The sequence below is a fragment of the Myotis nattereri genome (genome assembly GCF_964212035.1).
Source record: "Myotis nattereri genome assembly, chromosome: 12".
NCBI classification, from domain to species: domain Eukaryota; kingdom Metazoa; phylum Chordata; class Mammalia; order Chiroptera; family Vespertilionidae; genus Myotis; species Myotis nattereri.
The window spans coordinates 81,680,373-81,696,312 of record NC_138087.1 but is presented as its reverse complement, the minus strand read 5'-3'; the positions used below and the strand labels follow the sequence as shown (position 1 = coordinate 81,696,312).

Sequence of the window (15,940 nt, the reverse complement as noted above, 5' to 3'; positions counted from 1 at the left end):
TGGGGCGGAGGCCCGAGCGGCACTGATGGGCCCTCCCTCACCCCCAGGCGGCCGGGGACCCTCCAGAGACCCCACACCCAGGGCCCGCTCCACCCCAGCTAGTGCCAGGGTGGCCCTTGGAAGAAGGGGTGTTCCTGGCCGCAGCCGGCCGGCACCCAGCGCTGTGGGCTCCGGGGCGGGGGCTGAGGGGTGTGCACACGGAGCGGGAGCTGGGTGCATCCCAACGGGGGCGCTCAAGGGGCCCCACCCACGAGCAGGGTGCGGCGGGGCCTGGGGTCTGTGGTTAGGGCTGGACTGGAGCCACAGTCCCGTGCCCGCGCTGGGGCAGGGCAGGTTGGCACCAGTCCCCGCTCCGGCGGCCTCAGCGCGAGGCCACGGGTGTCTCCGGGGCTCGCTGGCTGGATCCACACCCTCACCCGGGAGGGCAGGCTCCCCTCCAGCCTGCACCGAGCTCGCCGGCCATTGGGTGGCCCCCCTCCCCCCCCTCCCCTCCCCCATCGCTCCCTGCACTCCCGCTGGGTGGACAGTGACCTCCTTCCGGATGGGCTGGGAGGCAGGGGTGGCCTTCCCGACGCCCACCTGAGCGGGACCGCCCTCTCCGCTGCGCCCCGTCTGCCGAGGGAACTCAGTACAGCAGGAGGGTCCGGCCCAGTGCTGGGTGGGAGACCCAGGGAGGAAGGGGTCTCTGGTTTGTTTTCCTGACTAATACCCGCGATCTGTGGCCGCTGAGGCCTAAAAGCCACAGATTCCAACTGTTGGGGAAGGGCGCCACCTCCCAGTGAGAGCGGGTACTGCAGGCTCTGCCTGCGTGGGTGCCCAGGGTGCCCAGGCCGCATTGGCCCACCACCTGCCTCCATCCGGCACAGGGGACGCAGGCCCAGGCCACGTGTGCTCCCGCCACTTCCCACGGCAGCAAGGGCAGCGACCACGGACGTGCTGGAACCGTCCAGCCGCACCACCCAGGCGTCGGCTCGGCAGCCACGGTGTTTACTAAGCGACACCCACCCCAGATTCCGGCGCTTCCCACGGCCCAACCGCGCGAACCAACACTCCTCGCAACCATCCAGGTGCCGGAGACCAGGAGGACCGTCAGCGGTGCCCGCGCCCTGGCTCTGGGCAGCCTGGGCTCCAGCCCTGCCGCTGCCGAGGTAATTAGCCCTTCCGAGCCTCAGTTTCCCCATCTCTAAAATGGGTCTAATACCAGTGCCCTTCCTCTCGGGGTGTTGTGAGGGTGGAGCAGGGGCAGGAGCAGGCGTGGCGCCCAGGGAGGGGCCCGTCGTTGGCAGCCCTGCTGTGCACGGACCGGCGCGCCCAGAGAGGACCCGTGGCGAGTGGCTGGTGCGCAGAGGGCAGAGGGCAGAGGCAGAGGGCAGAGGGCATTATGCCCCGGGCCCTCCCCGCTCGCTTCAGAGCTGCTCTGTCTGAAGACTGCGGGGGATGGAGGCCTACACCTGGAGGGGGTGGTGTCGGGCCTGGTAACACGCCCAGGAGCATGCTAGGAAGGCGACACCTCAGGTGGCAGATGTGGGGGAACCCCTTGGTCTGGCTGGGAGAGCGTCTGGTTTGATTTCATGTCAGCTGCGTCCCGGGAGGACGGAGTGGGTATGAGATTTGCAGAGGGCACCTCGGCCGCTGCGCGCTTCCTGGGAGCAAGTCCGGGCGGCCCCGCGGGAAGGAGGGTGGCTGTGGGGAGTGGCTGGAGGCCGGGGACCTCCCACCCTCTGGGGCCCGGAGATCCCGACCCCCGACCCCTCTCCTGAGTGTGAGGTCGAGTGGGGGAGCCAGGGAGGGCTTGGCGCCCCTCAGGGCCGGCCAAGAAGCAGCCTCTCAAACATGCAGCTTGGGGGCTCCCACAGGCTCCTCAAATGTAGCCCGAGCCTGGGAACGCCTCCGCTCCCCGGGACTAAGCCGACCGACCGACCGACCGACCAGGAGGTCACAGGACTGGAGGGCGGTGGGAGGAAGAGCGGACTCACCACCCCACCCCCGAGCCTTTCACACCGGCCGTCTCTGCTCATCACTCATCTGTGGTTCAGAGTCCAATGGACCCACTGCGCCCACTCTCCGCCCAGATGCAGCGTGTGGACGGGACAGGGTGTGTGGGCGATGGTGGCACCTGCTGCCCCAACTGCACCTGTGCCCTCCAGGCTGCACCCCCGCTGCCCACACCCCCCGCCTGCACCCCAGCTGCCCACACCCCACGCCTGCACCCCCCGCCTGCACCCCCGCTGCCCACACCCCCCACCCGCACACCCGCCTTCACCCCAGCTGCCCGAACCCCCAGCCCGCACCCCAGCTGCCTGCACCAGCTGGGAGGCTTGAGGGAGTCACTCGCTCGTCTCATGCCCAGGCAGAGCCCTCCCCCCGCAGCCATCTGAGGCGCTGCCTGTAATGCACTTGGAAGGGTCGTTGTGAAGCCGCGAGCGCGTCTAATTTGATGAAAGGCTATGGGCATTCCACGTGCAAGCGCTGGGCGCTGAAGGGTGAAGTGTTCGCATGAAAGGACAGGCCGGGAGGGAGGAGTCTAAACCCAATTTGCTCACGGCTTCCCCGGACGCCGCTCTGATCTGCAGCTCTGATCCCATCGCCGCAGGACGAGCAGGCACGGTGCCCAGACACCCCATCAGCGCCCGGCGTCCCTCCGCCCTACGGATGCCGGGTCGGGGCACAGCCAGCCCCTCACAGTGAGGCTCAGAGGATGGCGACCTGTCCAAGGCCACGTGGCCACGGCTGTTCCCAGGGCCACCTCCGCCCTTCAGACGCCACGGCGTCTGGGCCAGCTCGGCGGCTGTAACAGAGCTGGGGGTGGGGGTGGGGTGGGGTGGCCCACAGGTGTCCGTGGCTGCGGCTCTGGAGGCTGCGAGGCCGAGATCAAGATGCCGCACGGCCACGCAGGGGCCCCTCGGGGCCCTGTCCTCACACAGAGGGCGGGCGCGGCCCTGACCACTCAGGGGGCAGACGCTCCTACGGGCCCCTTTGCTGAGACCGCCTTTGGGGTGAGGATCGCAACATGACTGGGGAGCACACGACATTCACTGGAGATGTCACGGACTCCGGGACCCGCATGGTTCCACGGCGCCCGCCAGCCACAGACACGTTTCTGCCAGAGCCTCCCAGGCGTTGTGGGAAGGCTGAGTGGCCGTCCCTCCCCGCATGGTCCGGCTCCGGCCCACGGGGCTGGGCCACCAGACGTGACCCGCTGGATGGCCGGGCCTGTATCCTCAGCCAGCCCTGCCCAGCCTGGACCTCGGCGGGCTCCGGGCTTGGCACTGACTCACCGGCGCATGTGCGCACACGACACCCAGCGCCACCGCCCCGCGGCTCACAGCCCTCCCTCCATCACGGGAGCACCTGCAGCCTGGGACACGCGTGTGGGGCCAGCAGACCCACGGAGCCCGCGACGGCTGTGCGGCCCCTGAGTGTCTCCACCCACAGACAGGAAACTGGGTCCACGGGGACTTTCCCGGGTCCAGCCAGTCCCCCCACCCCCTCCTTGGCAAAGTGACCCCCAAAGGACAGTGTGGGTGCCCTTTTGCTGCTTAAAATATGCATCTTTTCCTCAGGCCACTTGCACATGGGGAGGGGGGCAGGGAAACGGATGGGAGAGAAGGAAGGAGAGAAGAAAGAGGTGGAGGAGAAAGACAGGAGCGGGAGGGGAGGAGGGAGGGGGAGGGGAGGAGGGTGGAGGGAGGGGGAGGGGAGGAGGGTGGGGGAGGGGGTGGGGAGGGAGGGGGAGGGGGTGCAGAGGAGGGTGGAGGGAGAGAGGGGGAGGAAGGGGCCCCTTTGCTCCCTGTGCCCGCCTCTGCACGCACTGTCCCTGCTGGAAGGAAGCCCGGGAGCAGGGAGAGGGCTGGTCTGGGCCGGGCACTGGGGAGGCGCCCACAGGTGTCCTGGACCCTCTCCAGCACCACGAGGACCAGCAAAGACCGTCCGTCCGACCGAAGGTCCCTTTCATTCGGCCCCTCTGTGCCTCTGAGTCTACGGGCCGACGGGGGGAGGCCAGGGTGGCGGCCATGCTTCCCGTGAGAGGCTTTCCCTCCTGCTGAGCCGCCCTGCCCGACGCTGGGCTTGGCGCATGACCTGACGCGGGGCCGCTGCGGCGTCTGAGCCCGAGCCCGCAGAGCTGCTGCCACCCGATGCCATGAGGACGTGCGCCCAGCGGGGTGAGACGCCCGTGGCCAGAGCTGGCCAGCGCCGTGGGCAGTGCCTCCCGGTGCCCCTGCCACAGCCGCCATGGCCACAGCCACTGGGGAGGTTCCGCGCTGCCCACGCCCTCGTCCTGCCGGGGCCACCGGCCATTCTCCTGGTCGCCGGGAGGAATGGGCCTCTTCTGGGCGGCGCTGGCGGACCCCAGGGCTCGGGCCCCACACATTGCGGGCCCTGCTCTCCGGGCAGCGAGGGGACTCGCCACGGCCACAGAGAAGCAGCCTGCTCTGTGAGTGAGCGATCGCCCCGACATGAGTAATTGATCCGCACGCGAATGAGAAAGGGGCGTCGTTATATGAACCTCTGAGAGCCGGCGCTGGGGTCCCGCTGGGGCTGGAGGAGAGGCCCGGATGCAGCCTCTGTGGGGAGCAGGGACGTGGGCGTCCTCCCGATTCTAGCGACGTGGTCCCTGCCCCGAGCTCGGGCTCTGTCCCCACCATCGTGCCGACCAGGGCCCTGCCTGCCTGGACTTGGCCGCCTGCACCACAGGCTGCTGCCGTCTCCGCGGAAATCCCAGGAGTTGCTTGTGGAGTCACATGACACTCCCGCGCCCCCTCCCCCTGCCACTGTGTCCACAGGAAAGATGCGGGTGGTGGGTGCGTGTGGGGGGCGGGGCACAGCTGTGCGGGAGCAGCCAGCCTCTCGGAGCGCAGACTCACAGCCGGCACCTTGGTAAGCGCGCGTCCCCCACGCCTCAGACCCCCACGCCTCCCTCGAAGTGGCGGGACCCACTCTCTTTCCAGAAGCCCCACGCGAGCCCTGTGCCCGCGAGAGGGGAGTCTGCGTGAGGTCTGGGCCCCGGAGGGCACCTCGCGGCCCCCTAAACCCGTAGGGACTCTCCAAGGTGCCGCCTCCCGCACGGCACGCTGTGGACAAAAGCTGGGGGTTCGCACCCTCCGTCTCTCACCTGCACCCTCCAGCCCAGGCCCTGCTCCTCCCCGACCACCAGCCAGACCCCAAGGTCCCTGAACTGTCCCCAGCGGTGTCTGCTCCCTTCCCACGCCCAGGTCCCAGCGAGCCGAGCCACCGCGCCAAAGCATGGCGAGAGCAACTTCCCCCGCCCCCTCCTGTTGCCGGGGCAGCTGTTGCGAGGTGTAACCTGGGTCCCGAAGAGCAAGAGACCTGCCCGGACTGGGAGCCGAGCCAGGCACACTGAGCCTGTGCTTCCTTCTCGGGCAGCGAAGGGACTGGTCCAGGGTCACCTGTCCCAGCGGGAGGTGGGAAGGAACTCCCCCGCTCTGACCCCGCTGAGCCCGCTCCCCGCGCCCCGCTGTGCCCCTGCTAGAGGCCGAGGCTCAAGGTCAGCAGCAGGCGAGCATGTGGCCCCGCAGCCAGAGATGCGGCTCAGCGGGTGCTCGGACGCGGCCTGCAGAGGCCGGCAGGCTCCGGGGCCGCACCGGGCGCCTCCTGTCACGGGGCGCCTCCTGTCACGGGCGCCGAGATAACGAGCTGCTTCCTCTCCGTTCCGTGTTTCTCTCTTTCTTAACGAGAACACGCACTCGGTGCCACGGGTGCCAGACAGGGCTGGGACCGCGCCGGGGCCTGCCACCTCCTCCCGCCCCCCCGACGGCTCCCTCGCCCTCCCCAAGCCTCGGTCTCCGTCCTTCCAGGGCGAGGACAATGACGCGGGGTCCCGGGGACTGTGGAGACTTGACCCAGATGCAGCTCCGGGCGGGGTTTGACGCGGTGACACAAAAGGTGTTCACCCTGGCGACTGGCTTCGTCCCCAGCGCCTTGGGCTCCGGGCCAGTTTCTTACCCGAATGATGAGCTAAACAAAGAGGCCTGCGTTCCCCCACCCTCCCTCCCTCCCTCCCCCGGCCACGCCCGCGTGGGTGGCCTCGTGGCTGCAGGTTTCAGAGTGTGAACACCCACAGAGCATCCTTCAGAGCCGAGCACGGGCTCCTTCCGCCGCCGGCTCACGCGGCCACGCATCCGACTCCACGTGGCGGGTCTTGGTTCTGTGTCACCCCACACAGCGGTGTTAACACCGACCGCAGGGCCGACGACTTTGGGAATAAATGCCACCCGGAGCAGAAGCCGCCTTTCTCTTTCGAGGGAGGTGGAGTCGGGGACGAGAAGCAAACTGCTGTCGGAGATGGAGATGGGCGGCCGCCGGGGCTGGGTTTACAGCTTATGGGGCTCGGCCCTCCCGCCCGGGGCAGGACGGCGGAAACGCGCACTGGATTCCCGTGGCCTGAACGGACTGGTGCAGTGAACCACCCCCCCCCCGTGCTCCCCGAGCCCAGACCCCACTCCCACTCGGGTGCAGGGCAGCTGTGGGCCGCCCCGGGGCAGGTGGGCAGAAGCCGATGGGTCCTCCGGCCCCAGTTCAGGCCCCGCAGGTGACAGCACGTGCTGTTTCACTCTGGTTACATTTGTTGGGGGCTGGGCCGGGTCTCCGCTGCAGGAGGAGCTGGGGGTGGGGGTGGAGGGCTCCTCTGTGGCCCTGCCCCACCCCCGTCCCCTGAGGGGAGGCCAGGGTTCGGTTTCCTCTCTGCTCAGGCGCCCAGACCAGTGGGGGCTGAGCACACAGTGGTCACTCCTGAGAACGCCCGACAACCACAGCTGGTACCCAGGCGGCTCTGTGCTCAGGCCCAGCGGGGACCCCACCAGGTGTCGGGGACGCTCTGTCGTTAAGAAAGGCCATGCCTGGCCCGGCCGATGGGGCTCAGTGGGTGAGTGTCGACCTATGAACCTGGAGGTCACCGTTCGATTCCCGCTCAGGGCACAGGCCCGGGTTGTGGGCTCGATCCCCAGTGTGGGGCGTGCAGGAGGCAGCCGACCCATGATTCTCTCTCATCATGGATGTTTCTCCCCCTCTTTCCCTCTCCCTTCCTCTCTGAAATCAATAAAAATACATTTAAAAAAAGAAAAGCCATGGCTGCCTGTGAGCCTGGCTGACAGGGAGGCTCTGCCTCACCCGGCACGGACTCCCGCAGCGCGCCTTCCCCAGCGGAGCTCGCACCTCGCCCTGTGTGCAGCGGCCCCCCCCCCCCCCCCCCGCCTCCCGCAGTCCTGCCCCGGGCTCCCTGCTGGACCCGGGGCCGCCGCCTCCTGCGGGGCTGTCTCCAGCTCCAGGAGAGAGAAGGCCCCCTCCCTCCACGCAGCCTCCGCTTGGCTCACACTCGCTCCTGCCTCTTAAACAAACAACGATGGCAGGGCCCCGGCGCCCGCGAGGCCGGCTCAGATGCCAGATGGCGAGGCTCGGACTCGCTCGGCACCGTGAGCCCCGGTTTGCCCACGTGCAGCCCGACCAGCTGGCGGCCGAGCCTGTGTGTGAAGGAGGGACAGGGAGCGGCGGAGAGAGCAGGGCTGGGGTTCCCGCAGGGAGACCTCCCCCAGACCCATCCCGGGCAGCCCTCCTGCCCCCACACGGTGGGCGGTCAAGAGCCTCCTCAAGGTCGCGGGACAGTGCCTGGTGGGACTGGGGGGAGGAGGGTGGGAGGGGGGGCGGGTGTGTGTGAGGGCAGCTGGGCTCAAGGTCGAGGTGACACAGCGTCCTGGCCCTCTCAGGCCGTCACACAGGAGGGCCACGCTTCTCTCTGAGGGCAGCCGAGTGGACCGGGAGCGCAGGCCGCCCCGTGCCACCCGGGCCCCACCCCCTGGGATAGAGGGACCCACGCCCCTCCCGGCCGGGAAACGCAGGCCTTTAATGGAAGTCACAGAACAAGACCACCTGGAACGCCTTCCTGTCTGAGGTCAGAGTTCACTGGGGCCACCAGCGTGGCGCGTAGTAGGCCGTCCATCAACACCTGGCATTTGACTGAGCGGCTGGTCGTGCGCCGTGGGGAGCACAGATGGCGAGATGTGCTCGCTCCCCCGCCCGCCCGCCCGCCCGCGAGGTCCCAGCAGCTTGGAACATGCAGGTAAGACCCACGCGCACGCTCCCCACTCCTCCCACTTCCATAAACGCAGGCTGAGCCGTCAGCCCCGAGTCCCTCGTGTTGCCTAAAGTGTGTGGGGGGGGAGGCGGAGGGGAGACAGAAGCCACCCAGCTGGGGGGTTGGGTGCCCTTCTCTGCTCTAGGTCTCCCGGAGCCCCGAGGTGCTGCGTCCATTTACGAAGGTGACCGGGTGGCACAGGATGCCCGCCCTGGGGCGCCCTAGGGTCGAACCTCCGTGGGATCAAGAAAGTGAGATTCTTGGGCACGGACGCCCCCATGCAGCTCTCCGATTCCAAGCACCCCAGCCCTGCCCCCACGCCCACTGCCAGGGCCTCGAGGTCACCTGGCCCGACCCTGACACGGTCCCCTGGATGGGGCAGTGCAGCTGGGGTCCCAGGAGCTGGTGGCCGAGGTGGGTGCGCCCTCACAGCTTCCTGGACTTGGAATCCTGCATCAAGTTCAGCCCCCCTTTGTCCTAAAATCCCACGCAATCAGGGAGGATGGGGCCCCCAGCCTGTGGGAGGTCCCCTGGCTGGCGGCCAGGGACATGGGGAGGGACTGGTCCCCTGAGAGGCCCCGCAGCTGAGCTTCAGGAAGGACCCTCAGAGGAAAACCCTCCTGGGCCCAGGGGAGAGGGACCCGGAGCTGTCCAGGGTCCTGAGGGCCCTCAGCTGCAGGGAAGGGTGCAGGTGTGCCCGGGGGTGGGGCGCTGGCTGAGATGCTGAGGGCTGGTGCCCTCCTTAGCCTGGACGTGGACGGGCAAACACCCAAACCACCGAGGCGAAGCTTCCGACTGAAGTTGAACCAAAAGTTTCCCCAAGAACAGGGGATCTTTACAAAGACTCCGGGCGGGGACCCGGGAGGGGACGCGGGAGGGAAACGTTCTGTGGTCTGGGCATGAAGGCTCAGGGGACCCGGAAGTCAGGCGCTGCGAAGGCCTGGGGGGTCCTGGGGCAGCCACTCCCAGGGCCACCGGAGCCAGCCCTCATGTCCCCCAATGTCTACATAGGGCAATGCCTGCTGTGCTCCTGTCTGTGTGTGTGTCACGTGTGCATGTGTCCCTGTCCGTCCACACGTGTACCTGTCCGTGCACAGTACACAGCCACACCCCCCCCCCCCCGGCCCCAGGCTTTCCTGCCCCCAGACTTCTCTCGGGGGACAGCAGGCTGAGCCTCCCCAGGGGACCCGGCCGCCGTCTGGGGCCTCTGAGGCTCAGAGGGGCAGCAAAGCCCCCCAGTGCGGGGTGGAGGCCGCACCTGCCGGCAGAGCTGGGGGCAGGCAGGGCTCCAGGCAAACCCTGGGGGCTGCTCCGAGCGTCTCTGCTGCGACGCCTCTCACCTCCCTATCTCTTTTGTTTCCTCTTTTGTTCTGAGAGGAAGACAGGCCGAGAGGGAGGGAGGGCGGGAGGGAGGGGCAGTGGGGCTGGGGGCGTAGGTGCGGGCGCCCACCCGCCTCCCGGATTTGCCGCTCCACGGGCCGGCCTGTCGGCTCAGAGCGTGGCACAGTGGCCCCATCCAAAGGGCATTTTAATGTCACTGCCAGCAGCCCGGCTCCCGGTGCCAGAGCCGCGCTGCCAGCAGCGCTCCCGCCTGCCGCTGCCGCCTCCTCCCAGACCTCAGCTCCGAGAAGCAGCTTTAAAATGGAGAACCCCAGCTGGCGAAGGCTCTGTGGGCGCACTGTTCGGGGCGCACGGTTCCGACGGCGAGCCCCCTTGGCGTGCCCCGCGGTCCCACCCGCACACGGCCACTTGCCACTCACACTTCCTGCCGAGCATGTGGCCACCCCCCAGGCCCTCCACATCGAGCCCAGCGGGCACCCCAGCGGGCACCCCAGCCCAGCGCACGCTGCCTGCCCTCCCAGGTCTGGTCTCAAAGGCAGGATCCCCACGGCGGCGGCAGCGGGGCAGCCCCCAGGGCGGCGCTGTGCCCACAGGCAGGGGGCTCGGCAGCGGGTGCGGGGAGTTAGCTCAGCTCCACCTCTGCAAACGGGGGGCTTGGACATCCTGCTCGGCCCCCCAGATGACCACAGCCCACTGCCCCCTCCTGTGCCCTTTGAACTTCTCGGCAGGGAGGGGGTCCCCCCCACAGCCCAGCTGGGCCAGAGCTGGGGTCCTGGGGAGCTGGACCCAGGCTCTGTCATCTGCACCCCTCCCTCCATCCCAAGTGTGGCCGGCGGGCACCCCGGCGTCCTCCCCAACCGCGGGGCTCTGCGCGGGCAGGGCGCCTGCTGCACGAGCTGCTCCCTGACTTTGCAGGCGCGGGGCGCGGGCGCGGGGAGGAAGATGGCGTTGGATGCACGTACTTGAGTGAGTTCGGTGCCCATGAGGAGGAGGAAGAGGAGGCTCAGGAGCTTCCGGGCCGGTTGCATGTCTCGCTGCCGCCCCCAACGCCCTGGCATGCGGGGCCTGTGCTGCCGGCGCTGCGTGGACGCGGACGCGCTCCCGGCTCTGCTGGCTCCGCGGCGGCGCCCGGCGGTGTCCCCGCGCCTTCAGCACCCGGAGCCGGCGGCGCGCGGGGTGTGCTGCGCGGGGCGGCCGCTCTGCATATCGATCGGAGCCGCTCGGCGCCCGGCGGGCGGGGCGGGCGGCGGCGGGCGGGGCGCGCGGCTCCTCCGGCCCCTCCTCCCGCGGCTCCGCGGCTCGGGCTCCGGCTCCGGGCGCCGGCGGGGAGGCGCGCTCAGCGGCGGAGCCAAAAGTTTGCAGGGAAGGGGCGGGGCGGGGGGCGCGGAGGGACCCGCGCGCGGGCTCGGGTGCGGGGAGCGGGCGGGCGCGGCCGGCGGGGAGGCGGCCGGGACAGGATGTGACATCACCGAGGCGGGGGAATTGAACTCGCAGGAAATTCCATCCCCACGGGCCGCGGGGCGGGGGGCTCCAGGCCCCTGGGATTGGGGACCTGGACTCAGGCTGCAGCGCGGGGCCGGGCCCTGGGTGCTGGGAGCGGCGCGGAGCGGGAGGGCCTGGCCGGAGGGACAGAGAGCAGGCCCCGCCCTCAGGGAGCTGCTGAGGCTCGGACCCAGGACCGAGGCTGCAGGGCGGGTGGATGATGGGTGGACACACAGGCCTCTCTCCCGCCTGTGGGTGGGGACAGGCCTTGCTGCTGGGGCTTGGGTCCCACTCAGGGTGTGGGGAGGGTGGGTGCTGTGTCCTGGGTGGGTGTGTGCACGTGGGGGTCGGTGCGTGCACATGAGGGTGGGTGTACGTGGGGGTGGGTGCTGTGTCCTGGGTGGGTGCGTGCACGTGGGGGTGGGTGCTGTGTCCTGGGTGGGTGCGTGCACGTGGGGGTGGGTGCTGTGTCCTGGGTGGGTGCGTGCACGTGGGGGTGGGTGCTGTGTCCTGGGTGGGTGCGTGCACGTGGGGGTGGGTGCTGTGTCCTGGGTGGGTGCGTGCACGTGGGGGTGGGTGCTGTGTCCTGGGTGGGTGCGTGCACGTGGGGGTGGGTGCTGTGTCCTGGGTGGGTGTGTGCACATGGGTGGGTAGGCACTGGTTCGTGAGGGACCCTGTGGGGCTGCTTGGGTTCCATGCCGAGTGTTGGATGAGATGGGACACAGCTCTGCCTCCCCAAGAAGCCTGGCCTGAGCCCCTGAGCGCCCACCCTCACCCCCAGGCCTGGCCACCATGGGCTGTGGCACAGCTTCCTCGCCTCCTCCTTCCCCCTCCCCCTCCCCCTACACCGGTCCTTTCAGATGAGCTCCCAGCGGGAGACCAAGTCTTCCCCCACGGGAGCTGGTGCTGGGACCCACTCTCCAGGTCAATCCTTCATTGGAGGAACCCCCAACCACCTTCACTTCGCATGCCCGTCCCGCCAAGAAACTCCATGAGGAAAAGCGCTGACAGCTGGAGGCTCCCCGGCCACAGGAGGCACAGCTGTGGGTAACGTGGCCCCGTGTCCTCCGTCACAGGTGGGAAGGAGCCCTGCGGGTGGGGGAGGGGACTCACAGGGCCACCCAGGGAGTGCCAGAGCGAGGCCCAGATGCCAGCCAACTCCTGCCGGTCACCGTGCCTCCCGGTCACCGTGTGCCACCCAGTCACCGTGCCACCCGGTCACCGTGCCACCCTGTCACCGTGCCACCCTGTCACCATGCCACCCGGTCACCATGCCACCCGGTCACCGTGCCACCCAGTCACCCTGCCACCCGGTCACCGTTCCACCCGGTCACCGTGCCACCTGGTCACCGTTCCATCTGGTCACCGTGCCACTGGGCCCTGGAGGAGGCCCCTCTGGGCATTGGGTGAAGGAGCTGGGCCTGGGGACCTTGAGAGAGCAGGTGTGGGGGCTGCCACGCCCCCTCTCCAGGGCTCTGCCAGGGGGAACTCTGTTTTCTGAGCCCTGAGGGCTGGGCTCCAGGGAGGCCAAGGTGGGCGGGTTTCAGGGGCCAGATCCCCCGCCCCCTGCCCAGGCGGGCACTTCCTGGTGGGGCCTCGCAGACAGGGTGGCTGGATGCTGAGACAGAGCTGGGAATAGAGACGGGCGGTGGGAGTCTTGCTCTCCTGCCTGTGCCTGTGCCTGTGCCTGCCCAGCGCTCGCACGCTCAGTGATGAGAGGAAGCCATGCGGCAGCCCCGGCCCCGAGGGAGCCCACGGGGATGGAGGGAGCCCGCGCCGGGAGCTGGGGCTGCGTCTGGCCGGTCCTGCTCCGCGTGAATGTCATCATTGCCACTAAAGTGTTCCCTTAAAACGGTTAAAATTTTACTAGATCTGCAATTTGTAACCACAATCGAAAGAAATAATGATATATGATACCCCAAACCACTGAATGGCACACTTTCAAGGGGCGGATTGTAAGGTATGTGAATTATATCTTAATAAGGCTGTGGGTTGCTGTGTGTTTTTTTAATGGCAAGACTCATTGTATTGCTTTAAAAAAATTTTTAAAATTGATTTCAGAGAGGAAGAAAGAGGGAGAGATGGAAACATCAATGATGAGAGAGAATCATGGATCGGCCGCCTCCTGCACACCCCACACTGGGGACCGAGCCCACAACCGGGGCCTGTGCCCTGACCGGGAATCGAACCCTGACCTCCTGGTTCATAGGTCGACGCTCAACCACGGAGCCACACCGGCCGGACTCATTGTGATGGTTTAAGAATGCAAAGTGCAGAGCATGTCACAGCGAGACCAGAACAGCCCGTGTCGCGTCACTGCGTGGCGATCGTGAGGCGGGCGTTGTCTGAGCGAGTGCAGAGGGAGGCTAAGGGAGGTGGGAGACCAGGTCCTCTAAGCCCCAACCCCCTCCCTGTGACCCGTGACCCTGGGCGAGTCGGCCCCCCACCCCCCTGCCAGCCGCGGGGGCGGGCGAGCCACGGCCGTGCTGCGGAGCCGCAGGTGCTTTGCGGCGGACAAGGCCTGGGCTGCACCTGAACTTGAAGGATGGAAAACTGCAGCGAAACAAGGAATGGAGACGGAGAAAGAAAGTCCACGGAGACGTGTTCCATTTTGCCCACGTCGGCCACGTGCTGGCCAGAAAGATGGGCGTTGCGTGTCCCTCCCTCTGGCCTCCCCTTCCCGCCTCTGCATGGTCAGTGCTCTAGGGTTTGTGATGTTTGTGTTCACCCCCACCCCGGTTGTTGGTCCCGGGGGGCCGCCAGCAAGCTCCCCGGGGGTCTTGGCTTCCGATGGCCCCTGTGGGCTGCCTGAAGTCCAGGCGCAAGGTGCCCACAGCCAGGGCCAGGCCACAGCTCTCTGCCGACTAGTCAGATTCTTGCTTTCCTTCCTGGCAGCGGCTTTCCCATCTGGGGAGCCATGGAGCGCCTCAGAGTGGCGGGTCCGTGGGGAGGTGGGCGCGGGGACTGGGCCCCGGGGGTTCGGCCCGTCGGGCAGCAGCCCTGTCCCTTCACGCCAGCCCTGAGCCCCTGAGCTGTGCTGGGACGTGGCCCAGTGAGTACAGAGCCATCGGGCACCGCTCTGCTCGTCAGCTGGTACATCGGGTCCCAGCCCCCCTCCACCCCGCCCACCCCCCTCCTGCTGTCCTCCTGGAGGGAGCCGGCCCACTGACTCAGGGAGCGGCCATGGACGGGCCTCCTGCTGCTTTAAGAAGCCTCCTTCCTCGCCAGCCTCATTATAATGTGACAGAGCAGTTGCCAAGGTAACGGCACTAACCCTCCTCTCTCCTCTCTGCAAATTCCCTAGCAAATGAGGCCGGACCCACGCGAGGTGTCCTGCGGCCTGTGCTGGGAGCGGCGGCTGCCCGGCCTCCCCCTCCTGCGGGCGGGCGCTGAGCCGAGCACCCCTCAGCAGCCCGCCCGGCCTGGCCCTCCCTTCCCGGGCTCCTCCGCCCCACGGTTCTTGTTAAACCGCCGCTCCTGAATTGAGAACCTACTGTGTGAAGGCCCACCTCGGGCACCAGCAGCACACGCTTGGAACCAGGAAGCCACGAGAAGCGATGATGGCGGGCCTGGCACGGGCGTAGGAGCAAAGAGCAAGCTTGGAACCCTCGAGTGGTCCAGCAGGACGGGTGGGGGGACAGGTGACCTGTTCCCCCCTCCCCCCCGTCCCCTTTGAACCAGGGCAGCCCGAGACCCAGGCAGCCATGACCCCGAGTCACGGTCGGAGACGGGGCTGAAACGCAGGGCCTCCAGCTCCCAGGTCACCCGCTCTCTGGGACCAGAGCTCACCAGGCGCACGTCCAGGAAGCAGTGCCCACAGGGCCCTGGGAGCCGCTGTCCTGCAGAGGGAAGCCGGGGCCTCGGGGCAGGGGGTGGCCCCCGTGTCCCCCTGGCACTGTGGCCCCAGGAGAAGGACCACTTTCCTGCCTCTGGGGTTCCAACCGCCACGTCCACAGCAGTGCCCATGGCTGTGGGTACCCCCACCCCCCGAAGCCCGGCTTCCTGAACATACAGGGCAGGATGGCACCTTCCGGGGCAGCCGCACCCACAGAGCCCTCTGCCGCCCCTTGCTGGTGGCCGTTAGGTGCTGTCCACCTGCGTCCCGGTTGCCAGCCCTTCCTGGTACCCTCCCCAGCTTCCACCGTGTGACCAGTTTGTGTTTTATTCTGTATTTGTCTCCCACATCTCGCTCCTCCCCTGAGGAAGCCCATCCTTTGCCATCGAACTGAGAACCTGGACTGATTTTGCAAGACTGCCCGGCTGGTGCCCACAAGCACCACCTGTCCTTCCAGCAGGACCCGGGGGGCCAGCCTGGGTGCGTGGGAGCCACCTGCACAGCCCCTCTCCCTCCAGTCAGGAGCCCTGCCCACCCCTGGCTGCGAGGCCCAGGGTGCTCACCTCGGTCCGTTCCTCTGCGGCTATCTTGGGGGGACCGGGGCGTTCCCCTGGCCCGGGTCATTTTGTGATAACGGACTCTCCTTTATCCTGTTAATTATAATAAATTTCAGTGACTGATTGTCAAAGGTTAAACCATCCTTGCTTTCCGGCCTCCACCCTGTGTGGTCAAACGCTGCTGGATTCCGGAAACCGCTAGGGACTTTGTTAAGGACTCTCTTGTCGGTGATCACGCGGGACAATGGTTTGTCGTGGCCGGGTTTTCTTACGACGCCCCTGTCTGTTCTGGTGACAGGGCTCGGCTGGCCTCACAAAACAGGTGGAGAGGTGGTCCCTTCCTTGCTGTCATCCGAAAGGGCTTGTGTAAATCTGATGTTTTTTCCTCTTGGAATAGTTGGTAGAATTCACCGGCGAAAGCATTTTGGCCTGGACTTTTTGGGGGGGACAAGGGGGAGGTGAAAAGGATGGCTTGTTTTTATTTTACAAAATAGCTGTAGAGACCTTCGGACTTCCTCTTGTCTAGGGTCCCCTGGGTAGGGAGCATTCTTCAGGGAATTCGTCCTTTTAGCCGAAGCTGTCAGATTTGTTAGCGTAAAGTTATTCGTGAATCCTCTTGGTGCGTTTTTGATGTCC

General features: G+C 67.4%; 1 protein-coding gene and 1 long non-coding RNA gene across 6 annotated transcripts in view; one reads left to right on the top strand and one right to left on the bottom strand.

The window, feature by feature from the left end:
• The window catches only part of OLFM1 (olfactomedin 1), a 29,560-nt gene extending 18,894 nt beyond the window's left edge, over positions 1–10,666 (bottom strand). The window contains exon 1 of one of the 2 annotated variants that reach the window (XM_081102950.1): positions 10,393–10,666. In XM_081102950.1, the coding sequence (XP_080959076.1) occupies positions 10,393–10,488 (96 nt within the window). In that variant the 5' untranslated portion in view covers positions 10,489–10,666. The remainder of the gene's footprint in view (positions 1–10,392) is intronic. The other variant, XM_081102952.1, reaches the window with a different exon arrangement.
• Positions 10,145–15,428, top strand: LOC308527594. Of its 4 annotated transcripts, none has more exons than XR_013996626.1 (5): positions 10,145–10,396; positions 11,837–11,988; positions 12,783–12,872; positions 12,974–13,605; positions 14,217–15,428. It is a non-coding gene; the product is annotated as an uncharacterized lncRNA (long non-coding RNA). The 4 variants fall into 4 exon arrangements; XR_013996627.1 differs by having other exon boundaries at positions 10,346–10,396; positions 11,773–11,955; XR_013996628.1 differs by having other exon boundaries at positions 10,355–10,396; positions 11,773–11,988.
• Positions 15,429–15,940: the final 512 nt, after the last annotated feature.